The following is a 20,925-nucleotide window of genomic DNA, read 5'->3' on the forward strand; positions in this document are numbered from 1 at the left end:
GGTTGGAAGATGGCCAGCTCAGTTCCGAGGTTGGAACCGATAACCCAGGCGTAAGGAATGAACAAGGATTAACAATTATCAGATCGACTACTCATCTAGAATAATGGAACAAAGGAAAAAAGTGTGGACAATGATAAAGTTTCTGAAACAAAACAGCATCAAGGCACAACTTGCATATCCAGCTAAGATAAGAATACTGTATGCCAACGAGATGAGGACTTTTATTGACTTAGAGGAAGCCCCTTCATTTATTAAAACTAATAATGTGATTACTTTACCAGAAGATATGGATTGGATGCCACCTTCTCTCAAGAGAACAAAAGAAACAAATGTATGGACAGATGTCAAAAAGAAGAAGCAAAAGACTGATACTGTTACAGCCAGATCTCTCAAAGCATCTACTATGATATGAATTGTTTTAACATTACTTTAAAGGACCAATTTTACTGCTTTGAATTTTAAAACAAAGGTAACTAACTACTGGAATCTTTATCTATATTTTTTGAAAATAGATGACACATGAGAGTTTTCACATTACCTCAGGTATGTAAAACAAGGTACTTTTCTTTCACAGAAGGAGGGTTATATAGCACATAAAATATTTATACTGCAAATCAACATACATAGTGAAAGAATACTCTGTTCTATATAATATATACTGTCTTTTCAAACTACTGCTAGCATGATTATTATCTTAAATAAAAGTTGCAAGAATAATATGAAATATAAAGGGTTAATTTAGAAATAGTGTAAAATGCTGAAAAATAAGAAGTAGTAAATGTGCTGGCATAGCATAGTTAAGATTTTGGCATCCATGTGAAGGAGTATGTTATTGAAAAACAAAGTCTGTAAAAATAACTGCGCAGATGGCAGCTGGAAGGACTTCAACAAAGTAAAGGGACGTAACATCAAGCAAGATAAAGTTGAAACTTCAGATAGTGCTGGAACACCACGTTTCAGATAATGCAAGACTGAGTTTCCATAGATCATCAAACTACAAAGAACCAAGGACAAGGAAACAAAGGGAAAACTGTTATATAAAGAAATAACTGTTTTACATCAGACTCTGGAAAAATACCAGATCTTCTGGTATGAATGTAACTATGCTTAAACAGACTTTGAGAATCTGCTACAGAGAGCTGACAGCATATGTTTTGCGTGTTTGAAGAACCAAAAGTCAAATGTAACAGAAATGTTGCACTAACTAAAGCAGTTTACTGAAGCAGTTTGCCTCCATGTATTTATTGTACTTAGTATAATCCAGTATTTAAAAGTAGCTTGGTTTTACTAAGAGTTGATATACTGTGGTGTGCTTGCATGCAAATGTAAACAATAAGAAGGAACCAACAAAAGGCAGCACAGAATTCTTCACATAGTATATCTTTTAGTTATGTACTTACCATAACTTTAGATGTATTCTGTACTGATGGGGCCGATCCTCGCTCCACACCGCACTCGGCTTACTATACTATAGAACAAAGTCTCTTATTGGCTAAGCTATCCCACATCCCAGGATGCACCACCACTGCTTCCCCAGATCTTGTTTGTCTAGACTGTTGATATAATATTGCCAGGTGTTTCAAGATGAAACAGCTGAACTAAGGAGTGGGTTTAGGAATGTGTGGCGAGATGGATCATTCCTGGGTGGCTCACTGGAAAACACTCCTGAGAACTGTGGAACCGAGAAGAAGGCCGCCCGAGAGATGCCACGCCCAATTTGTAATGAGAAATGAAGGTGTATCACTGATGGCAAGCTTAGAATGAAAAGCGAAGTAGCCATAGCTCTGGTAGAATGAGCTCAACTGATCTGTTTAGGTCAAAGCACCTAACACCACATTAAGGTCCCGGTGGTGGAGCGGGATGAGATATTGGGTAGTAGGCCCCAGCACCTTCATGAAGGCTTTACAAGCTAAGTACTTCAACCTCTCTGACACGGGACAGTTATGGGATCTAATCTTTGTGGCGAGGACAAGATATATCACGACTTCGGGTCCAAAGTATGGTTACCGTCCAGTGCAGTTTATGAAGAAAGGGAAACCAGACACCAGAAGCGTTTGGTTTGGTTAAGCCCATCCCCATACTTCTCATGGCCTCTAGGTACCAGACTACAGTATGTTGATGTGGAGGACTAGGAATGGGACTGCCCTTTGACTGACCTGCCCCCTGGTAATGCCCCCCACCCGTCTGGGAGGCATCAAAGTAGAGTCAATGTGGCCTGTGGGAGGTGGTGGAGAGAGGAGTGCAGCCCTATCAGGTTTGGGAGGAAGAAGCCACCAACGAGGGTCCTGTACTGCGTCTCTGTGATCAGAATGGGACATGGAACCTAACAGCAGGACCATCCTGGCTGGGGCTCGGCAGTTTGAGGAGCAAGGCTCGAACTTGACGATAGACCCGCATTGCTCTAGTCTATCTCTACTCGATAAACCGTATGCGGAGAGATGGCAGCAACACAGACTTGAGACCAAAGGCAGCAGGTCAGGCTGAAAAATGGATCCTCCAGGACAGGCTGATCAGGCAGGAATCTCCTGGAAGCCTGGATTGAGATGGCGCAGGCAGGCCACCTCCCTTTCTCCAGCAGCATCAGGATGTGGATTCAGCAGCTCCCATCTTGACTTGGACTTCTAGATTGATTGATTCCCAAAACTGAGAGATTTGAAACGCTGCTTTGATCCGACAAAAGAATCTTGAAAGTCTGATTGAGTTTGCTGCCTTTGGGACCTGTGGATTGGGCCTTTCCCGGTCGCTCCTTTTTTGAATGCTTTGAAGATCCTTTGAAGCAGCTGGCTGGTTGACTGGGTGGGCGGGTTGAATTTTAGGGTGGCGGGGTTCTTTAAGGGGGGGGGGTGGAAAGGGAGTGATGATCCGAACCGGACCTGTATTCAGGTGATATTCATCCCTCTTGAGGTGCTTTCTCCCCCCCCTGGCCCTGGCGAGGCTGCCCAGAAGGCTTTGGCTGCTGGGATGCTGGCTCACAGGAGGCCACATGCAAAGGGTTGGGAGCCATGAAAGGCGAAGGGGCCTCCATAGCCCATGGGGCCTGCCTTCCTGAAAAAATCCCCCCACGCCTCTCTTCCTCTGCCTCTCTCGCCCTGTCGGAGTAAGTCTTTGAGATTTACGGAACCACATTTTCCCCCCATTTTCTCCCTTCCAGGCCTTGAGGCCAAGGCCTGAAGGGAAAGAAATTGCCCGTCCTGACAGTCAAAGTCTTACCCTCTTGTTCACAGCGAGTGTGTGTCAGGTCTTTGGGTCCAAAACAGAGAGGACCCCCATAAGGGGAAGGCAAGCAGGGGAACCTTGAAGGCTTCAAGAAAAATGACACAGCCGAAGCCAGGCTTGTCTCCCCAGAGCAACACCTGTTTCCAGCCACTTCAAGCCCCACTGCGGCTGCATTAATTGGCCATCTCTGCAAAGAGTTGAGAGATGATGAGCGAGCGATGAGCCAGCCAGCTAAGAGCCTGGGCCAACTGCTCAGGTAGGTTACCAGAGAGGGTTAGAGGTTGAATTCCATTAAATAAATGATGGAAATTTTGTAAGAAGAGAGTTAGCCGTAGCTTCAGCTGTCCGAGACCACCGTTTTGCTGTAAAGCCGCAACCAGATCTGGGAAAGGTGGTGGTGGCGGGATGTGGGAATGGGATAACTCTAGAATAGAGACTTCTATTCTATAGTATAGGTGAGTCGGTCCCGAGGGATAGGCCTCCACCCCCATCAGTACAGAATGTAGGCGAGATAGGATCACATTACATCTGTATTTTCTCTTAATTTTCTCTTTTCTTTCTCTCTTCTTTCTTTTCTCATTATTATTTTAACTGCATCTTGTCTCCCTTTCTAAATTCTCTCCTATTTACTATACTAATATAGTCTGTATATATTTAATAACTCACTATCGAAACATAGATAAACAATAGTCTAAAATAATCTAGTTTTAAGGTAGACTAATTGGAATAGTGAACTTAATTGTTATTACAATATTTATTAGATTAATGATAGTCACTGTTATGCTTATTGGGATTGGGGACATGTTCGTGATTAACTCTGAAATGTTCCATTCATGTACATATGTCCTTTGAATTACTTCCTTTTAGTATTAACAAATAAATTAGGGTGGCCACGGTGGTGCAACAGTTAGCATTGCCACCTCACAGCAAGAGGTTCTCCGGTTCAATCCTCAGCTGGGGTGCCTTCTATGCAGAGTCTGCATGTCCTCCCTGTGGTAGCGTGGGTTTCCTCCAGGTGCTCCAGTTTCCTCCCACATCCCCAAGACATGCTGCAGGTGGACTGGACACTCTACAGTGGCCCTAGGTTTGAGTGTGTGCCTTCTGTGGAAGGTTAGGTGCCAGGCTGGCAACTCGACACTGTAAAACTCCACTGCCAATCCTGAGCGGACAGGTGATCCGCTGTGGTGACCCCTAACCGGGAAAAGCCGAAAGATGAAGCAGTATTAACAAATACATAAAAAAAAAGATGTACTATTGGTTAAGAGAAGTGAAGCTGCAGTTTCTAAGGACACTATGAACCTGCGAAGTGTGTTTAGCTTCACAGATAACAAATAATAAGAAAAAGTAATGTTATTAAAATGAAAAACAACCTAAGCAAGGTAAAATAAATAGATAATAGGACTATTTGTAAATATTCTATGATTTAAAATATCAGTTTAAATATTAAATGTGCCCTTGAAATGCTATTGACATTTTGACAAAATATAATCTGTACTGTAAAATGAATGACTTGAAAGAAGTGAAGTAATGCATACATTTCAAAGACAGTTCTTGACACTACAGTAAAAGTAAAAATATATATTCACAAGGAAGTATTGAAATTTTTTAGTCTTCCAGTTAAAATAGCTTACTGTCAAAATTTTACGATATCAGAAAAGTCTGAAAAGCTAGGAAATTACTACTCTTTGTCTTTATAATGATTATTAGACAGATGCCAGACTCTGCTTAGTTTAATGAATTGTGACATATGTTTATGAGGAAAAGTGGACTCAGTTACTCACATTGGACTACACATTCCTGGAAACTCAACTGAAATGTCCCCAAATTGCTTGTGAATTTAAATGAAATTGCCTGGTTAACAAGCATAACTTATTTTAACAACCTAAATCCATAAGCTATCTGCTCTATATATGCTACATTATATACGTCACTTGCAAATGACAGGCTCTAGAGCACACAAAAAAATACATATTATTTTTGCAACATGCTATATTTGCACTAACCATACATTCTAAACTAACTCAATTGGCAACTGACAAATTTTTTATTTGAAACATCAGTCTAAATATTAACTGTGCCTTTGAAATGTTGTTGCCGTTTCGACAAAACAAAACCTGAACTGAAAAAGGAAAGATTTGAAGAAGTGAAGTATTGTACAGATTTCAAAGTCAGCTGTTGACACTAGAATATAAGTAGAAATGTATACATGCAATGAAAAATTGAAATGCTTTATACTTTTAGTTAAAATAGCTTATTGTTAACTTTTTGCTTTATCAGAAAATATAAAGAGCTAGGAAATTATTTCTAATTTGTCTTTATAATGTTTACTAAAGTGATGTTAGTCAATGACTTGTTTAATGGATTGCGAGTCATATACAAGACGGACTACTGAATGTTATTTCTGTTTACCTATGTTTGCTGAATTTCTTTTATTAGTACTGATTTAAAACAAGGGAAAGAAAGGGAAGGGAAATCTTTGTTTTTGGTCAAGGGAGGAGAGGCTTAAGAGTATTCTAACTGCCCCGAGAACTCTCTAAGATGCTCTAAATACTATTTGATTAATACTTACCTAAGGTAAGTCTTGATTACCATATAGGTACCTTCACATTCATTCTAGACCTGATGTGATCACCCATACTGGAAGCAGGAGGTGCCCTATGCAGGATGGGAATTATCAGGGTGATCATAGTTCATTCCTAGACTCTGCTTTGTAAATCTATAAATATGTAAAAGCACTACACACTAGAATGTAGGGTGCCTCTACTCAGAGCCAGGATACCACTGATAAGCCATGTATTTTCATAAGTGTAAGTTGAAGTTGGTGAGCTGAAGATTGGGAAAGTAAAGGAAGACAGTACACCTACAGCAAATTCATATTTCATTGGTAATCACTCGTCTCCTGTAGAATTATTTTAGTCAAATTATTTTAGTAATAATCTATTTGTTGTTGGCTTATTTAGTGTATGCTCCTCTGATGCATTTAATTTATCCAAAATGACATATCTGACATATTTGCGATCTCTTAAGGGTAACTAAATACTGGATATTTTCTAAGTCAATTGTTTACACTACTAACATTCCATCCTGATAAATAAAATACTATAGAACAATAATAGAATAATATAGAATTTCATATCTTTTTTAAAAATTCTCCATATAATAATTTAACATATGGAGCTCAGTTATTGTTGGTTAAAGATATGAGAGACAATCCAATAGATCTATCTTTATCTATTGGATTAGGAATGAAGTTCATTCCATGCTTAATGGGAAATTCATATTTACTTGTATTTGATACTTTAAAATTAATGTTTTATAGAAGTACTTTTTTAAAGCCTGACCAGAATTTACCCTACTTGTATTTAAAGAAGAAAGAACATTAAATTACACTCCTAAGTTTACACACATAAAAATAAGATCCAATGTTATCAGAGAATATGGTATAACTACTATAATCAAAAAAAAGAAGCAAAACGTTTCTTCCAACAATAACTTGAAATGGCTTTAGCATTCTTATCATTAAATACTAATGGCTTAAATAATGCAAATAAAAGCTCAAACTTACTAAAGTATTTAAATCTAAACAAGGCACAAGTAGTATTCTCCAGGAAATGCATTTTAAGACTAATGATAGCTTTATTTGGAATCCTAAGGCTATACAGTCTTAGCTCAATCCTCCTATAGAACAAAGACAAAATGAGTATCAATTCTCTGGAAGAAAAACATAATCACTCCAAAAGATATTTATAAATATGAAGACAAGGAAGGTCTACTAGCATTTGTTATAATTAAATTTAATAACAGAATATGGACCTTAGCTAATCTATACTGGTTCCCAGGAATTAGAGCAGGAACGGTTAAAAAACACCTAGATTTTATTTCCAACAATTATAAAGGAAATCTTATACACGGAGGAGACTTTAATTGTACCTTAGAAGCTTCTGAAACCACCAAGAAGTCTTTTCGCATAGCAACTATTTCAAAATCCTTAAAAAGATGGATTGATTCATTTCATTTAATAGACACTTTTAAAGTAAAATATGATAAATCCTTATTTTTCCATAAAGACCATAGATTTGGAACACAAACCAGAACAGACAAATTATTCGTAGTTCAAGATTTACAAACAAAAATCCTCAACTTCTCAATAGTTCCATGCCCCTTCTTAGAGCATGACTCTCTGATAATGAAGCTCCAAATAGAGCTTAAACCTTTAATCCTCTCAACTAGAATTCCATCATATATCACGAAAATTAAAGAATTCAGACCCTAAATGTTGTCAGAACTACAATTATTTTTTGAAATTAATAATACAACAAAAATCAGTAGAGTCATGGTTTGGGACTCATTAAAAGCATATTTATTTGGTAAGACCCTTAGCTGGTACAAAAACAAAGTCAGAGAGTGGGAATCTGAATCATTAGACTTGCAAACCAGACTCTTGACAGCAAAATCTAAAAAAAATCAGAATTGTCCAGAAGTCAAAAAAAGAAATAGAGGAATTAAATAAAAATATAATGAAATTCTAACACATAAAACTTGTCTAGCCTTGGAAAATTTAAAAATAAACTCATTAGCCACCTCCCCCAGATATCTACATAACTTATCTACAAGAATTAAAACACAATCTAAAGGAAATAACATTAGTAGTACATATCATGAAAAAGAAGGGAAAAAAGTATCAGATATAGGAGACATCCTTGAAGCATTTCGGTTCCATTATATGGAACACTTCAAAAAAGAAGATTTAGATACCAACCAAACTTACATACAAACCTTATCAATATAAAAAAATTCCCGAAAACTTAAAACTAGACCTACAAAAACCTATATCCTACAAAGAGATTGTTGACAAGATAAAAGAAAGTAAATCTAACAAAGCTCCAGGGATAGATGGTATAATTACGGAAATGTACAAACTCTTCCCTTCAACAGTAATCTCCCTTTTTCATAAAACTTTGCTAGAAGTCCAGTCAGAAGCAAAAATACCACTCTCATGGAAATATTCTCTCATAACACCAATTCTAAAAGATAATAAACCATCAGACCTTTGCACCTCATACAGGCCTATATCATTACTGAATAATGACTACAACATATTCATGTCAATCCTAGCTAACAGAATGAAAATCACACTTTCAAAGACAATTAATAATGATCAAACTGGATTTTTATATAACAGGCACACACATGATAATATTAAAAGGATACTTACTCTTATAGATTATGTGAATAAAGAAGATAAAGAAACACTTGTAATCAGACATAGAAAAAGCCTCTGATTCCCTCAATTGGGAATATCTATTTAAGACTTTAGCATTATTTGATTTTCCTCCTCCCTTCATCTTATTACTAAAAAACATATATACTAATAACTTAGCCTACATTAAATTAGGTAATTTCACCTCAGAATCTATCCATATTACGAAAGGTACTAAACAAGGATGCCCCCTTTCTCCTATTTTATTTGCTTTGGCTATAGAAATACTTGCAGAAATAATACACAATAATCCAAGAATAAAAGGAATAGAAGTCTATGACCAGTACATATCTAAAATAATGCTTTTTGCTGATGATATTTTATTAACCCTATCAAATTCCAGAGAGTCCCTAGGAGAGCTAGGAAGCAAGGGAGAAATTTTATAAGATTTCAGGTCTACACTTTAATAGATCAAAATCAAAATTTCTATTTTTAAATAAGAAAAAAGAACAAGTTACAGATAAATCCATCATAGGAAAACAAGAACTTACACTAAATTATTTAGGAATAGTGTTATGCAAAACTATAAACAAAATAATATTAATAAATTATAAAAACATTATTGTATTAACTTTTGAAGACAGACTGCAATTAATAAAAATGGTCTTATTGCCAAAAATACTATATGTAACATTAGCAATACAGTTAATTCCTGAAAGATGCATTCTTAAAGAAATAAACTCGTGTTTAATAAAATTTTTATGGCATCCCAAAAATAATAGAGTAGCTCTAACTCATCACATTAGACCCTGGAAACAAGGAGGATTGAACTTTCCAGAAATAGAAACATATATAAAAGCATCTGTGCTTAAAACTACAATAGACTGGATAAACCCAAATTATTTTGCCAACTGGAAAGAATTAACACCGGCTATATTAAAAAATGAATTAATCTGTTAAAAAAATTTAATAGTAGACACATCAAACAAACCCTGGTACATACTATGCATAAGTATACAATATAATATAACAAAACCTTCTAAAACAACACTGATTAATCATTACATCAATTCCTTTAGGAAACTTATCAATGCAAACAAAGATCTAAAACTTTGGTTTGACCTTTTAACCCCATTTACTATCACTAAGAACTTTCCTCACAAAATGTATAGGGAAAGAATAACCTCCTGGGAAAAAAATGGATTCTTATCCTGGTTTCAATATGTAAATATGTTCATAGGTAGGAACTAGGCTATCGGCCCAAGGGCCTACGTAAGCCTAGCCAACAAGATTCCCTGGCTTACGCCACCCAAGAAAGTTAGTTTCCTGTGCCACTGTCGAGCAGACACACAGAAGTGATCCCTGGGGTGTATTTCCTATTTCCCATCCACTCATCAAGATTTTTTTTGAAGAGTGCTAATGAAGAACATTGCTTGACATAGATGGGTAGCCTGTTCCAGAGTATGGGAAGTCTCTGGAACAGGAATATATCCCTCCAGCATGTCCTGTTTATTGTGGTGACAAGGTCTAGGTCCCTAGAGCATGTAGTTCGGAGGGATTGGGATTTCTTTAGGTGTAGCATGTCCAACAGCTCTGGGTTTGACGTAGCTTTATATGTTAGGCAGAGATCACCTCGGAGTAGGCGATATGCTATGGAGTAAAGCTGGAGTTTTTGAGGTGGTCAGTGTAGGGCATTTGTTTGAGGCCAGTAATCCTCTTTGTGAGGTACTTCTGTGGCCTTTCCAGCTGCTGCAGATGTCTTGTGAGGTACATTCCAAAAGGGGCGTTGTACTCTATAATGGGTCTAATGAGTGTCGAGAAGAGGGGAACAATGAGTTCTTTTTTTCCTGGATGATAACCATTTTATGATGAGGTGTGCCATGTAGAAGGACTTCCTGACTACTGTGGCGATGTGACTATCAAAGGAGAGACTACTGTCCACCCGGGTCCCAAGTTCTCTTATCACACACTCGGTGTTAAGTAGATTGTTGCCTATGTAGTAGTTCATGGGTACAGAGTTTTTACCAAAGGGGATAACCCTGCACTTTTTGGCAGTGAGCTTGAGGCCATGGCTCTGACACCAGGCATCCTCTGTAGGATGTCCACATCATTTGGGGACTTGACTATGGCTCCTAGTTTGTAGTCATCTGCGAACTTCATTAGCCAGAGGCCTTCTGTGTTAGCCTGTACTTCAGAGAAGTAGATACTAAACAGGAGAGGTCCCAGGACAGAACCCTGTGGTACTCCACTTGTCACTGCTTTGAGGTCAGATTTGGAGTCTGCAACTTTTACAGTGTGGGTTCTGTCAGTGAGCCAACTGGCAACCCATCTTTTGATGTAGGTATTTATACCTAGTTTAGTGAGTTTAGCTATAATTCCAGAATGGGGGATGGTGTCGAAAGCCTTGGTGAGGTCAAGATATGCTGTGTGAACCACCTTACCCTCATCTACAGCTTTGGTGACTGCCTCAAAGAAGTCGATCTGGTTCGGGAGGCATGATCTGCCTTTCAAAAACCTGAACTGGGTGGGATTCAGAGTTTGGAGGTTACCAACGTCTTTGTTTATGAGTTCCATGATGATATGTTCCATGGCCTTGCAGACCAGGCTCATTAGGCTAATAGGTCGATAGTTCCCGGGATCAGTGGTGGCTCCCCCTTTGTGGAGTGGGATAGCTGTTGCTGTGCACCATTCAGTGGGCACAAAGCCTGATGCGAGGCTATTATTGAACATGGTGCTTAAGTGGGGAGCCAGATCGTTCTGAAATTCATGTAAAATGCAGCCTGGGATGTTGTCCGGTCCCATGGATGCTGTGTTTTTGGCTTTAGAGAGTGCAGCTTTTACCTGTGTAGTTGCGATTACAGGGACTCTGCATTCTTCCTGTATAGATATGGGCCCTTTAAGGGGGTAAAGTTAGCACTAAACCTATCTGCCAGGATGCTGGCAATATCAGTTGGTTCTGTAATTTTCATGCCGTTGTGCTGTAACTCAGAGCAGATCTGGGTGTTGCCATCAAGATTCTTGACATAGCTATAGAATGCTTTGTGGTTGTCCTTAGAATTAGTGGCAATTTTGTTTTCGTAGCTAGCTTTGAAGGATCTTATAAGGGATCTCAGCTTCTTACTGAGGCTGACCAGGAAGCTCCTCCACTCATGGGATTTTACTCTCTTTTGCAACAGTTGCTTCCTTCTGTTGTACAGTTTGTTTATGGCAGGGGACCACCAGACTGGCTTACTTTTTTTGGAGGATAGCGTCTTGGTTCTGTTTGGGATAGCAAGATCCATGCAATCGTGTAAGTGCATATAGAGTGCATTAAATGTTTTTGATATACATATGATAAAAACTGCTTACAATATCCCAACACAGGACTGGTTAACCTTACAAAGCATTCTAATGTACACTCAAGATTTATGCAGATTAATTAATAATTCCTCATTTAAAGATATTCCAAATCTAATATGTTTTCTGTATGAATTTATATATAATAGTTGTGAAAAGAAAAATTCCATTTCAAATCTATATAAAGAGTTATTAACATATAAAACAATTCCCAAATCATCATACTGGCAGTTCTTAACAAAAGGTCAGTCATTGCAATTAACAAAAGAAATTAAAACTAACATCTTACTATCAGTTAATTACACCTCTAACACAGAGTACTGGAAAATATTTAACTGGAAACAGTTACATCGAGCATTTTTAACACCAGATAGAATTAAAAAGATCAGTACTACTACAAATGATTTTTGCTGGAGGTGTGAAAAGTCAAATAAAGCAGACTGGATTCATATTTTTATGAATGTAATAAAATTAAATCATATTGGAATGGAATCAATCATTTTTTACAAGCTTTATTTAATGAATCATTTATCGTAACTAAAGTATTGATTATACTAAATGTAAGTGAAGGTCCCTACCTGAATAAGACAAATATGTATTTGTTATGGACAATACTTGCTATATCTAGGAAATGCGTAACCAGAAGGTGGAATTCAAATACACCCCCACCCTTGGAAGAATTCTACACTTTACTGAATGAAGACAACTGCATCGATGGAAATAAAAATCAAAGAACTACGAATCTATCCCAGGCCATTGGTAAATAATCCTTGGAAGAAAGTAATATCTTTGTTGGACACTCTGCAATAATCAATACTGTATCTCTGATAACTGATCTGTTAATTCTATATTTAATAACATACAGTGTATATAATTGAAAGTCAAGCTATTGTAAATAATGCATATAGTTGTTTAAAATGATATTTAAAATATTATGTAAATGTTATTTTAATTGAAAATAAAAAATATTTGAGGAAAAAAGCAAATCTATAATTATTTTGGAGAAATCCCACGGTGGTGGTGCTGCGGTAGCGTTGTCGCCTCACAGTAAGATGCTGTCCGGTTCGATTCTCAGCTAGAGCATCTTCTGTGTGGAGACATGCGTGAATGGGCGTACCTTCGTTGAAGGTTGTTCGTTAGGGCTGGTAACTCGGCACGTAAAAATCAACTACCAATCATTAGCGGACTGGAGTTCCGCTGTGGCGACCCCTATCCGGGAAAAGTCGAAAGACACAAACAAAATTTTAGTTGGCCTCACAGGAAAAAAATAAAAATGAAAGAAACAAAAAAAAAGTGAAGTCTGTATTAATTTCAAAGCAGACATCAGGCCCTTTAACAGTGTTCATAGACTGCCTTAGTCTGATTACTACGTAGTTTTGTTTTGTGCTTACCACTGATGCAGCCATCTTTATCCTTCTTATCGATAAGCAGGTATCTGGGACTCTCTGGGAACCATGGCAGGAACACAAGCTGTATAACACCTGGAAATGCATTGGATGCCAGCAGGAGTGGCCACAATTCCTCACTGCCCAGTATCTCCCTGAGGATTAAACATGAAACAGGAATCAGTGTGTACTGTGAATCACACAAAAAGTATTATCAACAGCAGTACTAAGCAGAAGAACAAAAACAGTTCTGTCAACATACTGGCTGGATTTTATTTTGTAGGCAGTATAAATTTAGAACATTCTACTAGTTGCCTTATTTTACTTACTGGTTATCCTTTCTGCCAAATGACTAGGTCTTACTTTACTAGATAAAGTGCAACTAGGGATAAATACAGTGCCCCTCCCCTCACCAAACAAAAAAAGAGCCATGAAAACATATCCATCTACGTGAATCCAAGGATTTGTTTACAAACCATGAAATATATGTGGTATGTCCCATATTCTCCATACAAGGAAGCAGCTGTGATGGAACAGGGGAGCTCCACTGCTGTAAGACAAGACACAGCTGGAAGACGGAGGTATTGCAATGCAAGAGCTCTACTACTGGGCAAAAGATATACAGTTAAGCAGACATACTTATCTAACGTAACTACACATTTAGACAGGGAGCTGAAATGACAAAATGGCATATGTAGACACAGGACCGGGAGATAGCAAAATGACTGACATGCATCAGCAAGGCAGTAAATGACCAGACAGTCTGCATATACAAGAGGGGACTAAAGTGGCTGAATAACCAACACACATACATTGTATTATGTATACAAAAAATAATTATGCTTGAATGAATAATGTTGGTGTGCTGCATACCACTGTAAAAACATGTCTATTGTAATTTGTGTGTATACTGATCATGTCTAAATATCTAAATGTATCTGCAATTATTTTTCTGTGTGCAGCTTTTCTCTCCGGGCCTCTGCTGAAAAAGGGCCTTTTCAGCTCAGTCATACACCTCCAGTTAACAAATGTAAAATAAAATAAAATAAAAAATAATCCATATGCAAACAGGCACAGCACCAACATGTCCCTCCTTTCTTGGGACAGTCCTTATATGGGCAGTTGTGTTGTTAACAAAAAAACATGAAACGGCAAATGTCTCAGATGCAGAGGAAAGAAATAGTTTCTAACTTTTCTGTAAACACTACAGAAAACTATGATGGTATATCTCAGACACGTTAATATGACTTGACAACAGAAAGAAAGTACAGTTGTGAGAGAAATTCACCATAAGAGTAGACATTTTAATAGGATCACTGTTGCAGTAAAATTCTTGGCCAATGGGAAGTAGCCACAAGTGGATGTCTGCTCGGCCAGTCCTACTACAGCTTTGTGAATATCTCGGCACAGGATAATTCTTACCAAACCTGATTATGCATTCTTGCATTTCTGATAAGAGACAGCCAACCCACACCATCTTCTGTTTGTTTTTTCCACTGAAAGAGGATGGATGTGCTTTTTTGAAGTGAAGAGCCCCCACTAATTTAACTTTCTTTGGATGAATATACTAACAACAAAAAATAAACCCATACTTATACAGAAAGCCCTAGCTGCAGTTCTTTAGTCCTTTTACAATTAGTGGAGACTGAAGACATCTTGTCTGACACAGAAACCACCATACCGGATATCTCCTACCTCACCCCTATCCACATAACTGTTCTTAGGACAAGGTGAGCGGGAGTTACTACTGCAAAAGTGATCCGACTACAACACACACTGTCATGGTGAGCATCTCACAAGTGTACCACATCCTTTGTATGGATCACTGATGCACTATGATAACTGACCAATTGGAAGATTCCCAAGGCAGTACTCCATCAAGGAGAAGGAAGGCACTGAGGTGGTCAGTGTAAAAATCTCTCATTAGAGAAGACCCAGCAGGATTATTGTTCCAAAAATCTTCCTCTGTTTCTGGACTGAACATCAAACTTCAGTGCTTGAAAAGGGATGGCAGAAGACCTATTATCTTCTTCGCAAATGTTCTGAGCTGAAACATGTTTAAAGAAGGTTGCTGATATGTAAACTGCTAAGGTGCAGTGTTCTTTTATTTGTTCTTGCAAGGTTCTTCCCTAATCTTCATAGTAAAATATGATGCAGTTAGACATCCACTTACAGAACATTTGTTTAGCTACTGCTTTAACCTGTTTCCCTGGAATGAAGGACACACATAGGTGCTACGTTTGCCAAAATCATTTAATTCTCGCTCTAGGTAAATACATCTAGAAAAGGCAACATTCTTTCTCTTGGCCTAAGAAGTATGGTAGGTAGACTGTCTGATAAAGACACAACTCAGATTACATTTAGGGTGAAAAATGGATTCATTCTTAGGCTGAAACTGTTCTTATAGAGCACTATGGAAGAGCCTTCGACAACAGCATCTGTATTTCTGAAATTATTTGAGCCAAAGTGATGGCCACAAAAAATATTTTCAACAATAAGCATTTTAAGGGGACAGTGGCAACTGGTTCAAAGGCTCCAGGATCAGATTTTTTCAGGTTAAAAAGGTTAAAGATCAGGTCCAAGAAGGGGGGTAGCCCTTCTGTTGGGACAGAGGTATAGGACCCCTCTGAGAAGCTGCTTCACTAACAAATGATTAGACAGTGATAGCTGCTGTAGCAGACAGATGGCAGCCAAATGCACTTTAACCAAAAATAGGGAGGATACGTCTACTGTGAGAAGATGCAACAACTATAAAAACATCAGGGGTAATTTTGATAAGCATTGACTGTGGCCCTTTTGTTTTTAAGAGCATCCTCAGACAAAGGTACTTGACAGGAATCGCTGTGAGATCATCCAGGTTGTCAGTCTGATCCTCCATACATATGGATGTACCAGGGTACTGAACTTCTGTGTGAGCAGGTCTACAAGTGGCAGTAAGCTGAATGATGGTTCTTTTGTCAGCTGTTACAGTTAGGAAACACAGTGCTGTGGAGATCACCAAAATCATTCTTGGTTCTCTTCATCCTCAGCTTTTGCAGCCTCCTTGGCAGACAGTGTGGCATAAGCATACAGAAACTGACTGTCCCTTGAGAACGAGAAAATACCCAATGCCCTCGCTCACTGCACAGAATCAACTTGCTATGCAGGGGAATCCAGAAATCCTTCAGGAAGGTAAACAAGTCTATGCCTGGCACCACAGGTCTTCTTTAAGGTTTCATATGCAGTGTTGCTTAGGTGCCATTTGTGGCTGTTTGTTTGGGTCCTGCTTATATCATCCATTGTTTGATTAAGGTCAGCTGAGATGTAAGTCACCATGAGGGTTATTTTTACCTGAATATTCAGCTTCCAAGCTTGCACTACTAGCCTACTGAGTGAGTGCAGAATGTATGCCCTTACTGATGCTTGTTTATGTAACATGATTATGGTGTTTTCCAGGGTTAACATCAGTACCGGTGGCTTTCATATGGGCTAACAAGCCTTAAGGACAAGTATAATGGCTAAAATTATCTTCAGGCTGATGTGGAGGTCTTTCTGGGTTCACATCTAACTGTTTTTTCATCTTGAGGTCCCCTGAAAGAACTTCCTCTCCATGCCTTGTCCAAGGCATTAGTTGCCAGGGTTTTGCGTTTTGTTATGTTCAGGCAAACAGAAAGGCATGCCTATATTCTCCTTCACTTGAAAGGATGACCAAGTGAACTTCTCTTTACTGATCAGGAAGACTGCAGCTGTTTTACCCAATAGTCTGGCATCTGTAGAATGGCCTGTTTTTCTAGGGACAGTGATGAACACATGCTGGTACTGGCAGATGCAAGAGTTACTTTACTGTTTCCACTGCCCGACTCTCTTCTTCTAACTTTTTAAAATGTTTTGGGTTTGTTAATAGGAGCATTGAGGAACTGCCCTTTCACTTCTTCTGGAAGTGGTTGGATTCTCAACTTTTTGTAAGTTTGGATTACAGATCCTGAAGCCAGTGTCCTGGAAGCTGTACCCACTACACCGCAGCTGAACTCAATTTGCACCTTCAGGATCCTGACCTTTATGTCCATCACTAAATCCTCTACTTGTATAGGATCTCATCTTGATACTTCACTATATGTATCTGACAAGTAACCACCTCAAATCCAAATCTAGCCAACAAAAATATATTTTTCTTTACAATCTAGGATTCTACATTCCCTACTGTAAGGAAAAGAGTGGGAGCTTAGCACCAGTTTAGATCTCTGAGTTAGATCCTTTAGAGGCATACAAGAAGATGATGGTGGAACCTGCCACCAAATTCTAAGTACCAACGGAACTGCTGCACTTCATACAACAGGAGAGTTTACTTGGATGCATGGAAGGTGGAAGTGTTGTTATACAGCCATGAGAAAGGCTTCTTTTAACATATTAAAAGTGGTGAAACTGTAGTGAGCTTTAGTGTCTTCAAGCGTAACAAATCTAACTATGCTGTATTTGTGTCAGACATCTCACAGGATACCCACTTAAAATGTTCTTGCATAAGCTTGAGACTCTCACTGAAAGAAGCACCTTCCAGAAGAAAGCATGACAAAATGGTTTCTTTGTTGTCAAGAGTTGTAACGTAGCAAACAGGACAACTTTCAGGCATAGATATGGTTGTCTTTGTTCTCCAAGGAGGAGTATGACTACCTAGAGGGAGGAAAACCTCCCCTCATTTTACTAACTTTGTACCTAACATAGAAGGACCAGATGTTCCTTGTTAGGAGCTTTGCTACATAGTAAATTCCTCCATTGTCTCCTAAAATTCTGTAGAGACAGGGCGTGAAAGGCATCAGGAACCAGCAGGACAGGCAGTGTACACTGGTCAAACATATGTGCCTCTTGGGGGATAAAAAGACTTGCAAGGAGTAGCAAGCCCTGGCCTGTGGGCCCTTTTAGATGAATCTGCTATGGTCTGCTGGGCTGCCCTCTAATGTGGGTTCACACACTAATGGTGTTGATGTACTGGAGTCTTTCTTGCCCAACTGTCTTACTATTTTTGAATGAAGGTCTGATGTTCTTGCAAATGCTACTTCAGGTTCTGACAAACAAGGTCACTGGGACATGCCCCAGGAGGGTGTCTTAACTGCTGCTGTCATGTCCTGTTCTTAAGGAGTTAGGAAGAGGCTGGAATATGTGGTAGATGCCAAGATCAGAGGTTGGGAAGCTGTCTTCGTGAAACTCACATCCTCAGGCCAGCTTGAAGCAACACAAGCCGTCTTCTGCTCTTCTTCCACCTCATTTTATGGTCCTCCCGCTATTGACCTCCTTCTGGTGGTGCTATTTTCTGTTCAGCTTCTTATCGGCTAAGACTTCCCCCAAAGTCAAGAATGTTGTTCAGCAGCTTGTACAATGGCCTACAACTTTCTGGGGTTAACCATTTATGTGGTTTTGCAAGTAAATCCTGCTCAAATATGGCAGTCAATCACTCTCCAAACAAAATAAACACTTCAAATGTTAATCTCTGCACAGAAGTTGGTGCCCACTGCAGTAAAGGCTTTTCAATTTTCATGAGGCATGTTCACAGGAAAAAAACACAGTTTTCCAGATACTGTTTCACAAGTCAATGAATAACATGAACAGAAACAAGACTACTCCAATATGGCAATTTTCTTTTGCAGATTCAACTGAAAAGTGGCTCTGGAGGCCAAAATCAGACAGAGGGACTGCAAACTTTCCAAGATATGCATAGACCTGTGAAAAAAACACAGACGATGGCATCAGCCACCTGCCTCATTAATCCAAAACACAAGAATGCATCCTCATTTTGAAGAGGAGATTGCCTGAGCTGAGAAGTCTGCAGTTTTGGGAGTCAAACTGGCTGATCAGATGTCCACCTACAGCTAATTTCCATTGAGCAGGGATTCTACTGCAGCAGTGACCTATACAAAGAACATATACATTTCTTCAACAGACCTTTATTTTGGATATAAAGTGAAAATAATGTAGTTATATTAGTTTAGGCATGTGGTATATTCTACAAAATCATATTTCAGTGGGAAATGGCCCCCCACTTTGGGCATCTGAAAAAAGGTGGCAACTCTACACACAGGTAGGACAGTTATATTGTTTTAGTGCATGTAAACAGAGAGGGTTTGAAACAGACAGGTTGGTTAAGCATACAAATGGTCCACATACACAGGTAATGCAATGAAAGGCTGAAATATCCAAGTATAAAGGCATGTCAGTCTTCTTCTTTTGGCTGCTCCCATTAGGGGTTGCCACAGTGGATTATCTGTTTCCATTTCTTCCTGTCCTCTGCATCTTGCTCTGTCACACCAACCACCTGCATGTCCTCTCTCACCACATCCATAAAGCTTATCTTAGGTCTTCCTTTTTTCCTGTTACCTGGCAGCTTCATCCTTATTATCTTTTTCCCAATATACTCTGCATCCCTCCTCAGCACATGTCCAAACCAATGTAATCTTGCCTCTCTGGCTTTGTCTCCAAACCTTCCAACCTGGACTGACCCTCTAATATACGTATTCCTAATCCTGTCCACCCTCATCACACCCAGTGCAAATCTTAACATCTTTAACTCTGTCAAGTCCAGCTCCGACTCCTGCCTTTTCGTCAATGGCACTGTCTCTAACCCATATAACATAGCTGATCTCACTATCTTCTTGTAGACCTTCCCTTTCACTCTTACTGGAACTCATCTGTCACAAATCACTTCTGACACTCTTCTCCACCCACTCCATCCTGCCTGTACTCTCTTTTTCACCTCTCTTCCACACTCACCATTACTCTGAACTGCTGAGCACAAGTATTTAAACTCATCCACCTTTGCCACCTCTACTTCCTGCATCCTCACCATCCCTCTATCCTCCCTCTCATTCACACACATATATTCTGTCTTAGTCCTGCTGACCTTCATTTCTCTTCTCTCTAGCATGTCAATAAAATCATGAAATGGTGAAATATTGTGATGCCCACCACTGCTACCAATATGTGATGGCCACCAATGTGTCATCCCTAAGCTGGGCCAGTACTCAAAGAGGCTGAATCCTCACCACTGACACTGGAAAGGGACGTGCACTTAGAATACAAATGGATACACTCAATATTTCTAGATGCAGACCTCTCTGCATCAAGTACAATATCCCTTAAGAGCACACAGGGAACACACTCTGCCTGGGGTCTGGATGTCTCTAAATCTGTCTCCCTCCAGATCTCCAAAAAGACTTCCCACTGGTACAGCTGTAGGGTTAGATCCTCAGAAGAGTGTTCAAGCTAAGTCTTCCAGCACCCTCTCTATAAACCCAGTGCTTCATGTCCCCATCCCAAGCAGCTGACACACACACTCACACAAACACACACACACACACACACACACACACACACACACACACACACACACACACACACACACACACACACACACGCACACACACGCACACACACGCACACACATGGGAAAGGCTGGCACAGATTACCTGCTCTACCAACTCTACCCAGACTACAAGATACATTCACTGCCACCAGTCAGTAGTATAAGGCTCTTATCAAAGGATGTCCAATTATACTGTGTAATATTAATACTAATATAGCTTGTGTGTTAACTCAAGGTTCCCTTAATTTGCTGTTAATAGCAGCCTGCATTTAAAGTGGATTGTTGAGAGACAGCCTTACAAGACTCTCTGCAAATATATAGAGCTGAGTATATTTTTTGTATTATTCTGTATTATAGAGCTAAATTGTTACTTAGATATCTGTTGTCTTACTGTTCTGCAAATATACAGATATCAGTATATATTTTATTGGTTATAATTTACACTGTGATTCCTCATA

At 39.1% G+C, this 20,925-nt stretch overlaps 1 protein-coding gene across 1 annotated transcript in view; it reads right to left on the reverse strand.

Annotated features, from left to right (window-relative positions):
• Positions 1 to 20,925, reverse strand: part of SLC2A11 (solute carrier family 2 member 11) — a 466,200-nt gene that overhangs the window by 208,115 nt on the left and 237,160 nt on the right. The window contains exon 6 of the mRNA XM_044068682.1: positions 13,144 to 13,292. Within this exon, the coding sequence (XP_043924617.1) occupies positions 13,144 to 13,292 (149 nt within the window). The remainder of the gene's footprint in view (positions 1 to 13,143; positions 13,293 to 20,925) is intronic.

This window comes from Protopterus annectens, chromosome 4.part0 (assembly GCF_019279795.1).
Source record: "Protopterus annectens isolate FY-2018-M chromosome 4.part0, PAN1.0, whole genome shotgun sequence".
NCBI classification, from domain to species: Eukaryota; Metazoa; Chordata; order Ceratodontiformes; family Protopteridae; genus Protopterus; species Protopterus annectens.